The 13156-nt window shown below is 51.6% G+C and overlaps 1 protein-coding gene across 2 annotated transcripts in view; it reads left to right on the forward strand.

Annotated features, from left to right (window-relative positions):
• ASTN2 (astrotactin 2) overlaps window positions 1–13156 on the forward strand; it is a 769045-nt gene that overhangs the window by 538635 nt on the left and 217254 nt on the right. For both annotated transcript variants that reach the window (XM_028161420.2, XM_054727144.1), the window contains exon 16: window positions 3001–3180. In XM_028161420.2, coding sequence (XP_028017221.2) covers window positions 3001–3180 — 180 coding nt within the window. The remainder of the gene's footprint in view (window positions 1–3000; window positions 3181–13156) is intronic.

The raw sequence follows: 13156 nt of genomic DNA on the forward strand, positions 1-13156 counted from the left end.
CACGCATTGCCCACACTTACCACATGAACCCAAATGGGACATGTTCTATCATGCCTCTGTGACTTTGCACATGCTGTTCCCTCTGTCTGGATCTCCCGGGGAATCCTGCTATACTCAGCGACACCTCCCACATTCCCCATTCCCCTCAGAGTAACTCGAGAAATTCCCTGTGGGCAACTACCTATATCAAGTGCTTGATTCCTGTCTGAGTCCTCCTGTCGCACCCACAGATCTGAGACTGCGGCTAGGGCTGGGGTCCAATGTTTGTGTATTCTCTGTAACAGAGAATCAGCACATGGCCGGTGCTCTTGTTTGATCGGGGAATAAAAAATATATAAAGGACAACTGAAGAGCAAGGAATGAGAGAAGGACTTTGGGAATATGGGCCTGAGCTCAGGTTTTGTACCCTGGCCCTTCCTCACACTGCCACTGGGTGACTGTCCCAGCGTCGCCTAATTATCCACCAGCCCGTTTCTTAGCTTGCCTTTTTCAGTGCCCTTTTCCAGTAACATCGCTCATTTAGCCCGAGAATCAGAGGACTTCACCTTCTGAGGAGCACAAATCGTAATTATTTCTGACATCAGCCAGAACTTGATAAAATTTTCTATCTTTCAAGTGTCTTGCAAGGAAGGCATTTTTTATTCCATTGTTTTTCAGAGAAAGAAACTGAGGGTCAGAGGGGTTAGGTAATTTGCCCGGGATCACACAGCTCGTGAGTGGCAGCACAGGAGCAGAGCAGGGATCCCACTGCAGTTCTGTCAGCCGGGTAAAGAGCCGCAGGGCATCGCCATGATGTTATTTATTACCTACAGGCACCATCTCATCATTAACACTGCGGCATTAATTACCCGGCCGCAGGAGTTAACGGGCTGATGGAGAGAGGTTGTGCTAATCAGGCACCCGTTCCTCGAGCCCTGTTCTGTTTCCCCACCACCCACACCCTCACACGGCACTTTTGAGTAAGACGGCGATGTTCTTGTTGGAACTACAAAGGTGGATCGGCCTTAATTAATCACTAACGATGCTCCTGAGAACCCCTTTGTAAATCACATGTTGGCAAATCGGAGCTCGTTCTTAATGTTGAAAAGAGCTTGTTCGTTTACATTTTACTTGACGCGGCCTGGAGTTGGCGGTTCTTATAGTAACGGCGATGGGTGTGGCTGCCGGGACGGGGCCGTGGACCTGGCTGGGGTGGGGGTGGGGATGCATGTGCAGACTCAGAGACCCGTGGGCAGAGCTTCTGTTTCAAGGTGGAGTGTGTTGAAGGTGCAGAGATAGGTTCCCTGATCAGGATGTGAGAAAGATTCCTTAGGGGAGGGGGGACTTCCCAGGGCCTTGAAGTGCAGGTGAGACTTAGGCAGGAAGTATGGAGGCCATCCAGGTGGGGCTGAAGGCAGCGATGTGTGTGTGTGTGTGTGTGAGTGTGAGTGAGAGTGAGAGAGAGAGAGAGAGAGAGAGAGAGAGAGAGAGAGAAGTGGGTGTTGGAGGGGAAATGAGGGGCAGAAATGAAGAAAGGATAGTAGAAATCCTATGTAAAATTCAGGACAAATAAGAACACTGACTTAGCCTGGCTGGCATGGTTCAGTGGTTGAGCATCAACCTAGGAACCAGGAGGTCACGGTTCGAGTCCTGGTCAGGGCATATGCCCGGGTTGTGGGCTCGATCCCCAGCGTGGGTTGTGCAGGAGGCAGGCGATCAATGATTCTCTCTCATCATTGATATTTCTCTCTCTCTCTCCCCCTCTCCCTTCCTCTCTGAAATCAATAAAAATATAAAAAATTAAAAAAAAAATCCCTAGCCACTTTGGCTCAGTGGGTAGAGTGTCGGCCTGCAGACCCAAGGGTCCCGGGTTCAGTTCTGGTCAAGGGCACATACCTTGGTTGCAGGCTCCTCCCCGGCCATGCAGGATGCAACCGATTGATGTGTTTCTCTCACATGGATGTTTCTCTCTGTCTTTCCCTCTCTCTTCTGTTCTCCCTAAAAATCAATGGAAAAATATCCTCAGATGAGAATTAACAAAAAAAACAAAAACAAAAAGAAGAAAACACTGACTAAGCTGGAGGTAAAAGCCTGATGCAGGTGGCTCCTGGGCCATGACCTTGGAGGCCTAAATGCTCAGATGAGGCCATTGGCTTTATCCAGGAGCCAGAGCCCAGGAAGGTCTTGAGGCTCCTGGAAGCATAGCTTGGTGACCTGGCTGCTGGAGGAAGGAGAGGGAAGAAGGACAGTGGCTGTTGAGTAGTGACTGCCGTGCAGGCCCCATGGTGGGACCTGCGGACTCCGGACTCTGGCTTAGGACTAAGGACAACAGAGCCGCAAAGAGCTCCATGGCAAGAGATCATATGGCTGTTTAGGGAGGCCATGGCTGAGACAGAAAGGGAGGTGGCATTACAGGGAGCTGAGCCAGGGATCAGGAAAGGGGTTGCAAAGTATCTGCTGATCCCCAGCCAGGCGGCCCCAGGCCTCCAGCCATGGACAGTCAAGCCCTGGGCTATGGGGGACAGTGGAAAGTGCATGCACTTTGGAGTGACAGAAGTGGTTGGAATCCTAGCTACCCTGGCCAGAGGGCCAAGGCAAGTTCATTTACAGTTTCTGAGCTTTGACTGACTCATCAACACAACGGGAGGTTGTGGTGGGTTGCAGAGTGGACGCTGAGGTTAAGTTAGACCGGGGGTCGGGGGGAGGGGGTGAAATGTTGGGCTGTGTGCCCGATGGACCTTAGCTACTCAATAGACACCAGCTTTGACTTCCTGGTTGAGACTTTCAGGCCCCTGTGATTGAGATCACCACGTGTAGGCCTTCCTCCGTGATCGATTCCCTCTAGCCCAGGGTCTGGTGTGTCCCCCGGAGAGAGCAGCCTTTGCTACGTCAGTGAGGGATGCTGCTCCTGTCTGGACTGGTGCGGCCAGGCTGATGCCAGAAAGAGCCCCCTGCCACTTAGAACTTGCCAGCCACCAGCCTCCAGACTCTGACCCCTTCCCATGCTCCTCCTCTGTCCAGGCTTCACCAACGTGCTCAAGATCCTGAGCAAAGAGAGCAGCCGGGACGAGCTGCTGACCTTCATCCAGCACTACGGCTCCCACTACCTGGCGGAGGCCCTCTACGGCTCCGAGCTCACCTGCATCATCCACTTCCCCAGCAAGAAGGTCCAGCAGCAGCTGTGGCTCCAGTACCAGAAAGGTAAGCCTGGAGGGCTTGGTGGAGGTGGCAGCCAACTGGGGAGATACCTGAGCTCCCTGGGAACAAAATCCTGGCTCTGCTGCGTGTAAGCTGTGTGGCCTTAGGCAAGCCCCTGCCCCTCTCTGGGCTTCAGTTTCACCCTGGACAGAATGAGGGGCCCTGTGATGATTTCACAGATGCTTCCAATCAGCATTTTCTGAGTCCAGAAGGAGGTGTTCTGGACTCCAGAACCCTGGTCTAGGCAGGCCCCTGTTTCCCACTCTCGCCTTGAAACAACTGTCTGGGGAGGGCCGAGGGGAGGCGACATCTTCTCTCCAGGCTTCTTGGAAGAACCCAGAAGAGCCCCAGATCCTCTGAGAGGGATGTTACATGGCAGAGGGGCAGTTTCAAATCTTTCCCACCTAGGGGCTTTTATCCGCAGGGACATCCCCAGATCCTTTTTCCCTTGGACTTCCAGCTATTACCACAATTGGAATTTCCCACACCAGATGGAGACCCATCTCCACCACTCACCTTGCAAAAGTCATTCCCTTCCCACCTCAGTTTTCCCTTCCTGTGAGATGGGTACATAGGTAGCTATTCTTGTGTACCTCCCACATTAAGGGAAAGTGGTGTATGTAATAGCATTTTGAGAAAGATAGAAATATTTCAGGCATGCATTACATACTTTATTAGGTCCATGTATTCATACCCCCATTTCTCAGATGAGAAAAGGAGTCACAGATATGCCAAATCAAGTGCCCCTAGACAAACAGCTGATGAGGAACAGGGTGAGGATTGTTCCCTATTATCATTGTTACTATTATTATCATTGAATTAAAAAGAAAAGCTCTGGGAGGATGGAAGGGTGGGGGATGACGTTAAAGACGTGCTTGCACCTTCTTCATAAGGCTCAACCAGAACTCAAAACACAGAATGCGGAGCCAGAGGGGACCTTGCTGGTCTCGCTGAGCGTCGCCCTCCAGTGTCCCAGTTGGGAAATCTAAGGCCCAGAGGGAGGAGGAAGCTTGCTCAGAATCTCAGGGCTCCACCCCACCCGGCCCAGCGGAGACAGAGTCGGGTGCACGCTCCCTGTCCACCTCCTACTCTGCCTTCCTCCCCAACTAGATGAAGCCTGGTCCACCTGCATTCAACACCCCCAGACCCTTCCCTCTGTCCTGGAGGGTTTGCACCCCACCCGCCGCGTGGTCTCACCCCCCTGCCTCCTGTGTGCAGCTGCGTGGGGCGCGGGTTGGTTTATAGGCGCAGGGGACGTAATTGAGTTGTCTGGGAATAGCTGTTTTATGGCTGTGACAATGACGGTCTTTAAGGAAGTGCATTAAATCAATTGAAGTCGCGTCGGGCCACCCTATAAATAATGTGACACATCATTAAGCAGGGCAATAAGCTTCAAGAGTTTGAGGTAATACAATTAGGTTGTGTTTATAAAAACCTTCGCGCACTGTGGCCACTGGACTCGTTTGCCTCGTCCTGCATTTGGGGCCCAGGGCACCACGCTCAGGCCAGCTCCCACCCCATCTCCACTCATGGCCGCAGTCTCGTTCACTCCAGAAAAATCACGCTTCTTTGCATGGAAGATGCGTGTATCTGTTGCAGGATGGGGAGGAGGCAGAGAGAATGCCGTGGAGAAGCTCGGCCCCTTCACGTTTCCCGCGAGCTTGTCCGGTGGATGTGGCGTGGGGCTTCTCTCTCCGGGCCTCCTGTGCAAAGGCACTTGTCTTTCTCCGTCGTCCATGTCACTCCCGGGAAGAGCAGGGGCTGCGCTGAGGCCAGCGGGACCGCTGTGTGTGTTTCCTCCTTTCTCTGTCCCCACCTGCTGTGGCCACTTAGACTGCGCATTGGACACTATGCTTTGATTTTAATCTAAACACTATCATTTATTTTATTTTTAATTTGGGAGTGATGCTGGGGAGTAGGAGGATGAGCAGTGAGTGGGGAGTTTTCCCCTGAAGAATCAAGAAACCTCTTGTCTCAGATGTAGTCGGTGATCCGTCTCTCCCCAGCCCCCAAGTATGCGTCACGGACACCTGCTGAGCCAGGGCCCCAGGCAGCCAGCTGGGAAGGATCTGGGTGTGGAAGCTCATCAAACCGGGGCAGAGCTTGTGGGAAGAGGCCAGGCGGAGGAGCAGGGCTGATGTGGGACAGACAGGATTTCTCATCCCGATGGCTCTTCTGAAACCCCTGCCAGCTGTCCGAGGTGGAAGTAGCTTCTCAGGGTCCATTTCCTTCTGTGTTCAAGAAGGGATAGTGATTCCCTTGCGTGACTTTGGGGAGAATGGAGTGAGGTAATGTAGGTAAGAGGCCTGGCATAGCGGGTACATGAACCACAGTGGCTTAAAACAAAACTTGTGGGCATCAGCTGAGGATTATGGTCCTGGCCACAGCTCTCACTCCTCCCTGTGCAGCCTCTACATCACGTGAAAGACACTCCACAAATTTCCCTTCAGTCAGAGAGGGCGGGCTTCCAGGATTCTCCCTGACAGGAGGCCAAAGGTGGAAGAGGAGGTGGGGAGAAGGGACCAAGCAGGGCAGGGGTGACAGCCACAGACATGGTACAGCACTTTACAGTTTACCATCACTCATCCTCTAGTTCACTGCTATGTCCTACCTGCTTCCCCTCCGCAGACCTTGTACCAGGCGCTGGGGCTCCATAGAGGACAAGACATGAGCGCTGCCCCCACGCTGTTCATTACGGGCCGGTCTTAGCCTCCCAGCATCTCCTCATTTTTGTCATGGACTCTCTAATCCACTGATGGGCAGCTAGAAGGAGGGAGGGGCTGGCATGTGGGAGGGAACCCAGCCACTATCACCTGGTGGCTCCTAGCTTTCGGTTCGTGTGCCATTTCTGATCGGGTGGGGTGATTTACCTAGACCAGTGGTCGGCAAACCGCAGCTCGCGAGCCACATGCGGCTCTTTGGCCCCTTGAGTGTGGCTCCTCCACAAAATACCACGTGCAGGCGCGCACATACAGTGCGATTGAAACTTCCTGGCCCATGCGCAGAAGTCGGTTTTCGGCCTGGGCGAGTCTATTTTGAAGAAGTGGCGTTAGAACACTCAAGGGGCCCAAGAGCCGCATGTGGCTCGCGAGCCGAGGTTTGCCGACCACTGGCCTAGACCACTGTGCAGAGGTAACAGTTCAAGCAGAAAGCTGTGATTAGTTAGCAATGTCTGCTCTAGGTACAGAAAACAGGAGTGGTGGTCTGTATCCAGGGTATTGTTTTCCCTGTAACAGGGCAAAACGAAAGCTAGAACAATCGGCCCAGTGTCTGACACTGATTCCAGGGGGGCCCTGGGCATGCAGAGGACTAGAAAGATCCAGGCGGGGGGTGGAGCTTTCTGCCACCACCCAGTATCCTGGGCATCCTGCCGGCTGGAGGGACCAGGAGCACCGGCAGGTCAGTTAGATGGGGCCCTGCAGGCAACTGGACGAGCATGGGAGCTGTTCACTGTCAGGCTCCTCTCCCCGCCCTGCTGCCCCCAGCCCCGTGCCAAGTTCAGAGTCTCTTGTCCCAGCTCAGTACTTCCCTTTCGTGCCTCTGCTCTACTCTACCTCCAATTGGAAAGTTACCTTTCTCCCACGCAGGCCTTCATGTCACTCTTTGGCCTGATAGTCACCTGCTCTCCCTAGCTGTGATCGTGATACATTAGTCCTAGATCACGATTAAGACTCGGTTTGAAGGTAGCCTTCCTCTGGCTAAGTTGGATAGACTTCCTCATCTGGAGAGAAAGCCCAGGTTTTGCCGTCAGTTGGATCGTGGTTCAAATCCCAGCTCCATCTCTTAGTAACCGAGTGATCTTCACTAAGATCAAGTTTCCCATTTGCAAAATACAGGATCCAATGAGTGAATAGACAGATCGGTGAGGGACTCACCTGCCACTAATTATTGCCTGGATTCAACCCATTTGTTTTACCAATAGGTGCCACATCCACTCAGGTAACTGTGTGTCAGGTGTGTGTTGCGGTGGGGTGGGGGTGGGGCGCGGGGGGGGAGGGAGAAAGACAGAGAGATATTGACTGAGGAAGGTAGGAAAAGACAGAAAAACAAAGAGATAAATGCAGGGAAATCCACAAAGAGAAATGGAGAGACAACGTGTAGAAGAGAAAAGATGTGCAATTAAGATGTCTTTTTCAAGTTTGGAGCCTCGGTGACCTGGTGAAAGGGCATTCTCGGTGTGAAGGTCACACTGCCCTTGAGTTGGGATTGGGAGAGTCCATAGTAGACAGTTGCCCCCTCAGATGCATGCCATTTGCCACCTTTAAAAGATGTTGTATCTGTTGTAATTTCCCAGGGCTGTCCAGGGAACGAGTTTCTGCCTTTCCATTTGAATTACAATGCCCTTTTGAAAGTCAGCTGGAACCTGTCTGAACTACTATTTAAAGGAAGGTTGGCTGTCTGAAAGGCAGCCCAGGGGTTCGGGTGGGAGTGGAGAAGGAAGGGAAAGATGTAGTAAATGTCACCTCCTCTGTGAGGACAGGTGTGGCCAGGGGCTGATGTGAGCTGGAGAGCTGTCCCTGCATTCAGTCTCCTAGGGCCGTGGTCGGCAAACTGCGGCTCGCGAACCACATGCGGCTCTTTGGCCCCTTGAGTGTGGCTCTTCCACAAAATACCATGGCCTGGGCAAGTCTATTTTGAAGAAGAGGCATTAGAAGAAGTTTAATTTTAAAAAATTTGGCTCTCAAAAGAAATTTCTATCGTACTGTTGATATTTGGCTCTCTTGACTAATGAGTTTGCCGACCACTGTCCTAGGGGAACACACTTCAAAGGCGGCAAGCAGGTATGGAAGGGCTTAGTTTCAGAGCTGCACAGGTACTAGTTGGTTACCCCGAAGATTAAATCACCCAGGGGCAGTTGGCAAATCCTGTTTGTGTGACCTTTCATTCGCCTTTGATGGAGTTGCCCGCTTCCAGCTTGAGGCTGTATGAGTTTGCTCCATGGCATCAAATCCTCCTGAGGGCCCACCTCGCTACTGCCTGCTCCTTCTCTGTCTCCTGGGTAGCTTCATCCTCTGCCGAACCAGTCACTGCAGTTCACAGCCCCCGTCTTGTACCCCCTTTCTGGACTGCATTCTCTTCATGGGGAATCTCAGCCATGCTCTCTGCTACCACCCCTACCCTGATGACCCCACTCAACCTCCAAGCTTCCCTCTGATATCTGCCCGCCCCGGCTCTGCCCCACACTGCTGGTCCTTCCCTATGCTCCCGGGAAGAGCACCGCTGTCTGCTCAGAGCCAGACCAAACACCTAGGAAGCTAGGTGTCCTTTCCAACTTCTCCCTCCCCCTCACTCCTCCCATTTCCAAGCCATCCCGTCTTTCCCAGTTTAATTCCCAAATAGCCCTGGAATTTGCCCACTTCTTTCCACCTAGAGAAGTACCACCTTGTCCCAAGCTGATTTTATGTCTTGCCTGGACTCCAGTGTTGGCCTCCTATGGTCTTCCTGCATCCACTCTTGTCTACCATCAACCCAACCATACAACAGCCCTGAAGACATGGATCAGCCAGAGTTCTCCAGTGAGATAGAACTAAAGTTAGGCAGATAGATAGATAGATAGAAAGAAAGAAAGAAAGAAAGATAGAAAGAAAGAAAGAAAGAAAGAAAGAAAGAAATATAGATAAAAATACCTTTATTACCTATACTGTTAATATGCAGGATATGTGTGGTATATTCATATATCATATGTGATTTATGTATGAAAGATAGGTACCATATGTTCCGGCGTATAAGACGACCTTTTAACCCAGGAAAATCTTCTCAAAAGTTGGGGGTCTTATACGCCAGAAAATACGGTATTTACAATTTAGAATTAAAGTGAGTTATTGCCAAATGATGGGTGGGTTACTGTATTTTCCGGGGTATAAGACACCCAACTTTTGAGAAGATTTTACTGGGTTAAAAGGTCATCTTATATGCCAGAAAATATGGTATATTTCATTGGTTCTATATATATACTAGAAGCCTGGTGCACGAAATTTGTGCACGGCGGGGGGTTGTCCCTCAGCCCAGCCTGTACCCTCTCCAATCTGGGACTCCTGGAGGGATGTCCGACTGCCCGTTTAGGCCCGATCCCACTGGACTGCTGGCTCCCAACTGCTTGCCTGCCTGCCTTCCTGATTGCCCCTAACCGCTTCTGCCTGCCAGCCTGATCACCCCTTAACCACTCCGCTGCCAGCCTGGTTGATGCTTAAACTGCTCCCCTGCCAGCCTGTTTGCCCCCAACTTCCCTCCTCTGCCAGCCTGGTCACCCCTAACTGCCCTCTCCTGCAGGGTTGGTCACCTCCAACTGCCCTCCCTTGCAAGCCTGGTCCCTCTCAACTGCCCTCCCTTGCAGGCCGGGTGCCTCCCAACTGCCCTCTCCTGCTGGCCATCTTGTAGTGGCCATCTTGTGTCCACATGGGGGCAGGATCTTTGACCACATGGGGGCAGCTATATTGTGTGTTGCAGTGATGATCAATCTGTATATTACTCTTTTATTAGATAGGATAGAGGCCTGGTGCACGGGTGGGGGCCAGCTAGTTTGCCCTGAAGGGTGTCCCGGATCAGGGTGGGATTCCCTTGGGGCGTGGGGTGGCCTGAGCGAGGGGCCTGTGGTGGTTTGCAGGCCGGCCACGCCCCCTGGCAACCTAAGTGGAGGCCCTGGTATCTGGAATTTATTTTCCTTCTACAATTGAAACTTTTTAGCCTGGAGTGGAGCCAAGCCTGCTGCTCCCTCCGGGGCGGCAGCCATTTCTGTGGCAGTTAATTCACCTTCTACAATTGAAACTTTGTTGCCTTAAGCGGGTGAGCCTGGCCAGGGTGTGTGGAAAGCTTTGCTTCCCCTGTTGCCACTGGCAACCCTGGCCTGCTCTCTCAAGCTCCATTCTGCCGCCATTTGTTTGAATGTGTTTACCTTCTATAATTGAAACTTTGTAGCTTGAGTGGAGGCTTAGGCCTGCAACGGATATGGAAAGCTTGGCTTGCTCTGTTACCTGGGAAACCTTGCTCTCTGTGGCTGTAGCCATCTTGGATGGGGTTAATTTGCATACTCACCCTGATTGGCTGGTGGGCGTGGCTTGGCTGGTGGGCATGGCTTATGTAGCAGAGTGATGGTTAATTTGCATATTACCATTTTATTAGAGAGGATGGAGAGAGACAGAGAGATAGATATTATGAGGAACTGGCTCATGTGATTATGGAGGCTGTGAAGTTCCAAGCCAAAATCCTCTCAGCAAACGGGAAATCCAAGAGAGCCAGTCCCATAGCTGGCAGGGCTTGAAACCCAAGAACCCATGTTTTAGTTCAAGTCCAAAACGAAATAGAAGATCAATGTCCCAGCCTCAAACAGTCAGGCAGAGGATTTCCTTCTTTTTCACAAGAGGTCAGCCTTTGTGTTCTATGTAGGCCTTCAACTGATTGGATGCTGCCCACCCACATTCGGGAGAACAATCTCCTTTATTCAGCCTCCTGATTATCTGATACCTTCACGATACATCCAGACTAATGCTTGACCGATATCTGGACATCAGTGGTCCAGTCAAGTTCACATTATATAAGTAACTGTCACCGGATGTTTCTAAAGCATGATGACATGTTTCATCATGCCACTCCTGGGATGAAGACTCCTGAGTGCCTTGTCATTGCCCTGAGGCTCATTTTCAATCTCCTCCCCATGGCCCTCTCAGATGGGATGTGTCCCCAGCCCACCTCTCCAGCCCCACCTGCCCCCATGCTGTCTGCCTTTCAGTCACACTGAGCCTCACACCTTAACTATGACATGGGTCAGAGATCTCAACCTGGCTGAGTTTGTGGTCCCAGTGTGGTGGTGGGCAGAGGCTGAGTACTGTTCCCCCCTCCCCCTCCCTCCCCGTTTTCCTTGGAGAGGGCAGGGAGAGCAGAGGTTAAACATGACTGGACATTCTCTAGCCTGCAGATGCCAGAGGAGAGAGCCAACTTATTTCTCCTCAGAACAATGTAAAAAGAAGATACAAGATGTGGTTCATTAAACACAAATAGGCCCACGAGACTGCCGTTTCTACCAGATGAAATTACCAAAAAAAGCATTTGTTCTCCAGTTTAGATGGAGCCCATCTGGAATGGAACACCCTTGTCTTTTTCCAATTGGTGCGTCCCAAAAATAATAACCCTTTGCATGTGCTTAGCGCAGTGCACCTCACGGAGCTCTTCCACATACGTTATTTCATCCGATTTCCTCCTCGTAACAGGCCTGTAGGGAGGCACATCAACCTGCATTTCATGCGTGGGGAAACTGAGGCATGTTAGCAAGCTGAATACCAAGCTTGTCGTGGTCCAGAAGAATGTGTAGGGGTGTGTGTGTGTGTGTGTGTGTGTGTGTGTGTGTGTTGATGTGTGTGTGTGTGTGTGTGTGTTGATGGAGGGGTGACGGGTGCCGGCAACAAGGACTAACTTGTATTGAGTTCCTACAATGGGCTGATAAATCACATGACCCCAGCTGTCTTCATAGTAACCCCATGAGGTGGAGAGAATTCTTCCCATCTTCCAAAGGAGAAACACTCACCTGTGCAAGGTCACTGGCGGGTCACAGGCCGAGGCAGGAGTTTTCCCGGGACTGTCTGACTCTGAAGTTCATGCTCTACTGTCTCCCTGTAACAACACGCCGTGTACTGAGAACCATGTGCCAGGAGGTTCCCTGGGCACTTCTCATACATGATCTCACTTGACTCCCACAACAACCCTCTAACGCTGGTTCCTTATGCCTGGGAAACGGAGGCTCTGGGTAGGGGAGGATACATCACTCAAAGGCATAGCTGGCAAAAGATATTCTCGCTGGTATTCTCTTTCTTCCGTCCCTGCTTTCTCCAGTCCTCTCGCCATCAGCATTTTGCTATCACGTCACCTTGGTGGGCACTCCAGAAAGAGTTCTCTCTGAGTAGCATTTCTCTTTCCCTTGAAATGGTTAGAAGTACTTGGTCAGGAAGAGTGAGAAACAAGGCAGACAGATCAGCATGAGTCCGGCCAGTCTGATGCCGGCCAGCTGGCGCCAGAGCCTTGTTTCCTAGCAACGCCTTGGCTGTAGGTCAGGGTGCAGGCTCTGAGCCAGGCCCTGGAGACGGACTTGACCATTGGTCCATTGGGCTGGCCTGATTGTCTACATCTGACACGCCAGTCCTAGGCCCCAGGGGTTCCTCCTTAGGGTGCATGGGGTCTGCATTTCTGTTTTCTCCCATCCCACAGGTGTCCAGGGAGAGGGAAGGCTCCTTTTGGAGATCTTGGTCCAAGATGTCCCTGAGGTCTGTGGCACTGGAATCATTGAAACTTACAGCGGAAAGATCTTTAATTTAACAAATCTATTAATATAAATGGCGAAATAGAGCCCCAGGGAGAATAAGCAAGTTGCTCAAAGGGAACTTTGTCATTGAAAGCATTAGGACTCAAACTAGATTCCTTTCTTCCCTCCTTCATCCAAGAAAGTGTGTTGAGAGGCAATTCAAGAGCCTATCTGTCCAAAGGTATCTATTTCTTGTGACAGTTTTATTGAGATATAGTTTACATCCCACACAATCAGAGGTGTCTTTTGAGCCTGGTCTTCCAGTGGCGACTTTGCACCAAGACAAAGTTTTGATTGGGTTTCCAGAAGGGAAGGCATCATTTAATCATGTGATCGTTGAGAAGAGTCTATGAGGAAAATGCAGTCTGGGGAAGCGCTTCCTCCCACCTTCCAGCCACAGCCCGCTCTGTGTCGCAGCCATGGTCAGTGATTCAGGGAGGCAGCTGGCGGGAGGAGCAGGCGGTGGAGGAACAGCTGGTGCTGCATGCGACCAAAGTTTTCAAATCCACGCAGGAGCTGAGCTGGCTGGCCCCTGCCCTGGCTTTAACCAGCAACCATTTGTGCCGGGGACCGTGCTAGGTGCTGTAGATGCAACAGTAAAGTCATTGTCACTCGGCCTTCTCAGAGCTCAGTCTGGTCTTGGCGAGACGGGAACAAGGAAAGCACAGTGCATACCCAAAGGAGGAAACC

The sequence above is a fragment of the Eptesicus fuscus genome, chromosome 15 (genome assembly GCF_027574615.1).
Source record: "Eptesicus fuscus isolate TK198812 chromosome 15, DD_ASM_mEF_20220401, whole genome shotgun sequence".
NCBI lineage: Eukaryota > Metazoa > Chordata > Mammalia > Chiroptera > Vespertilionidae > Eptesicus > Eptesicus fuscus.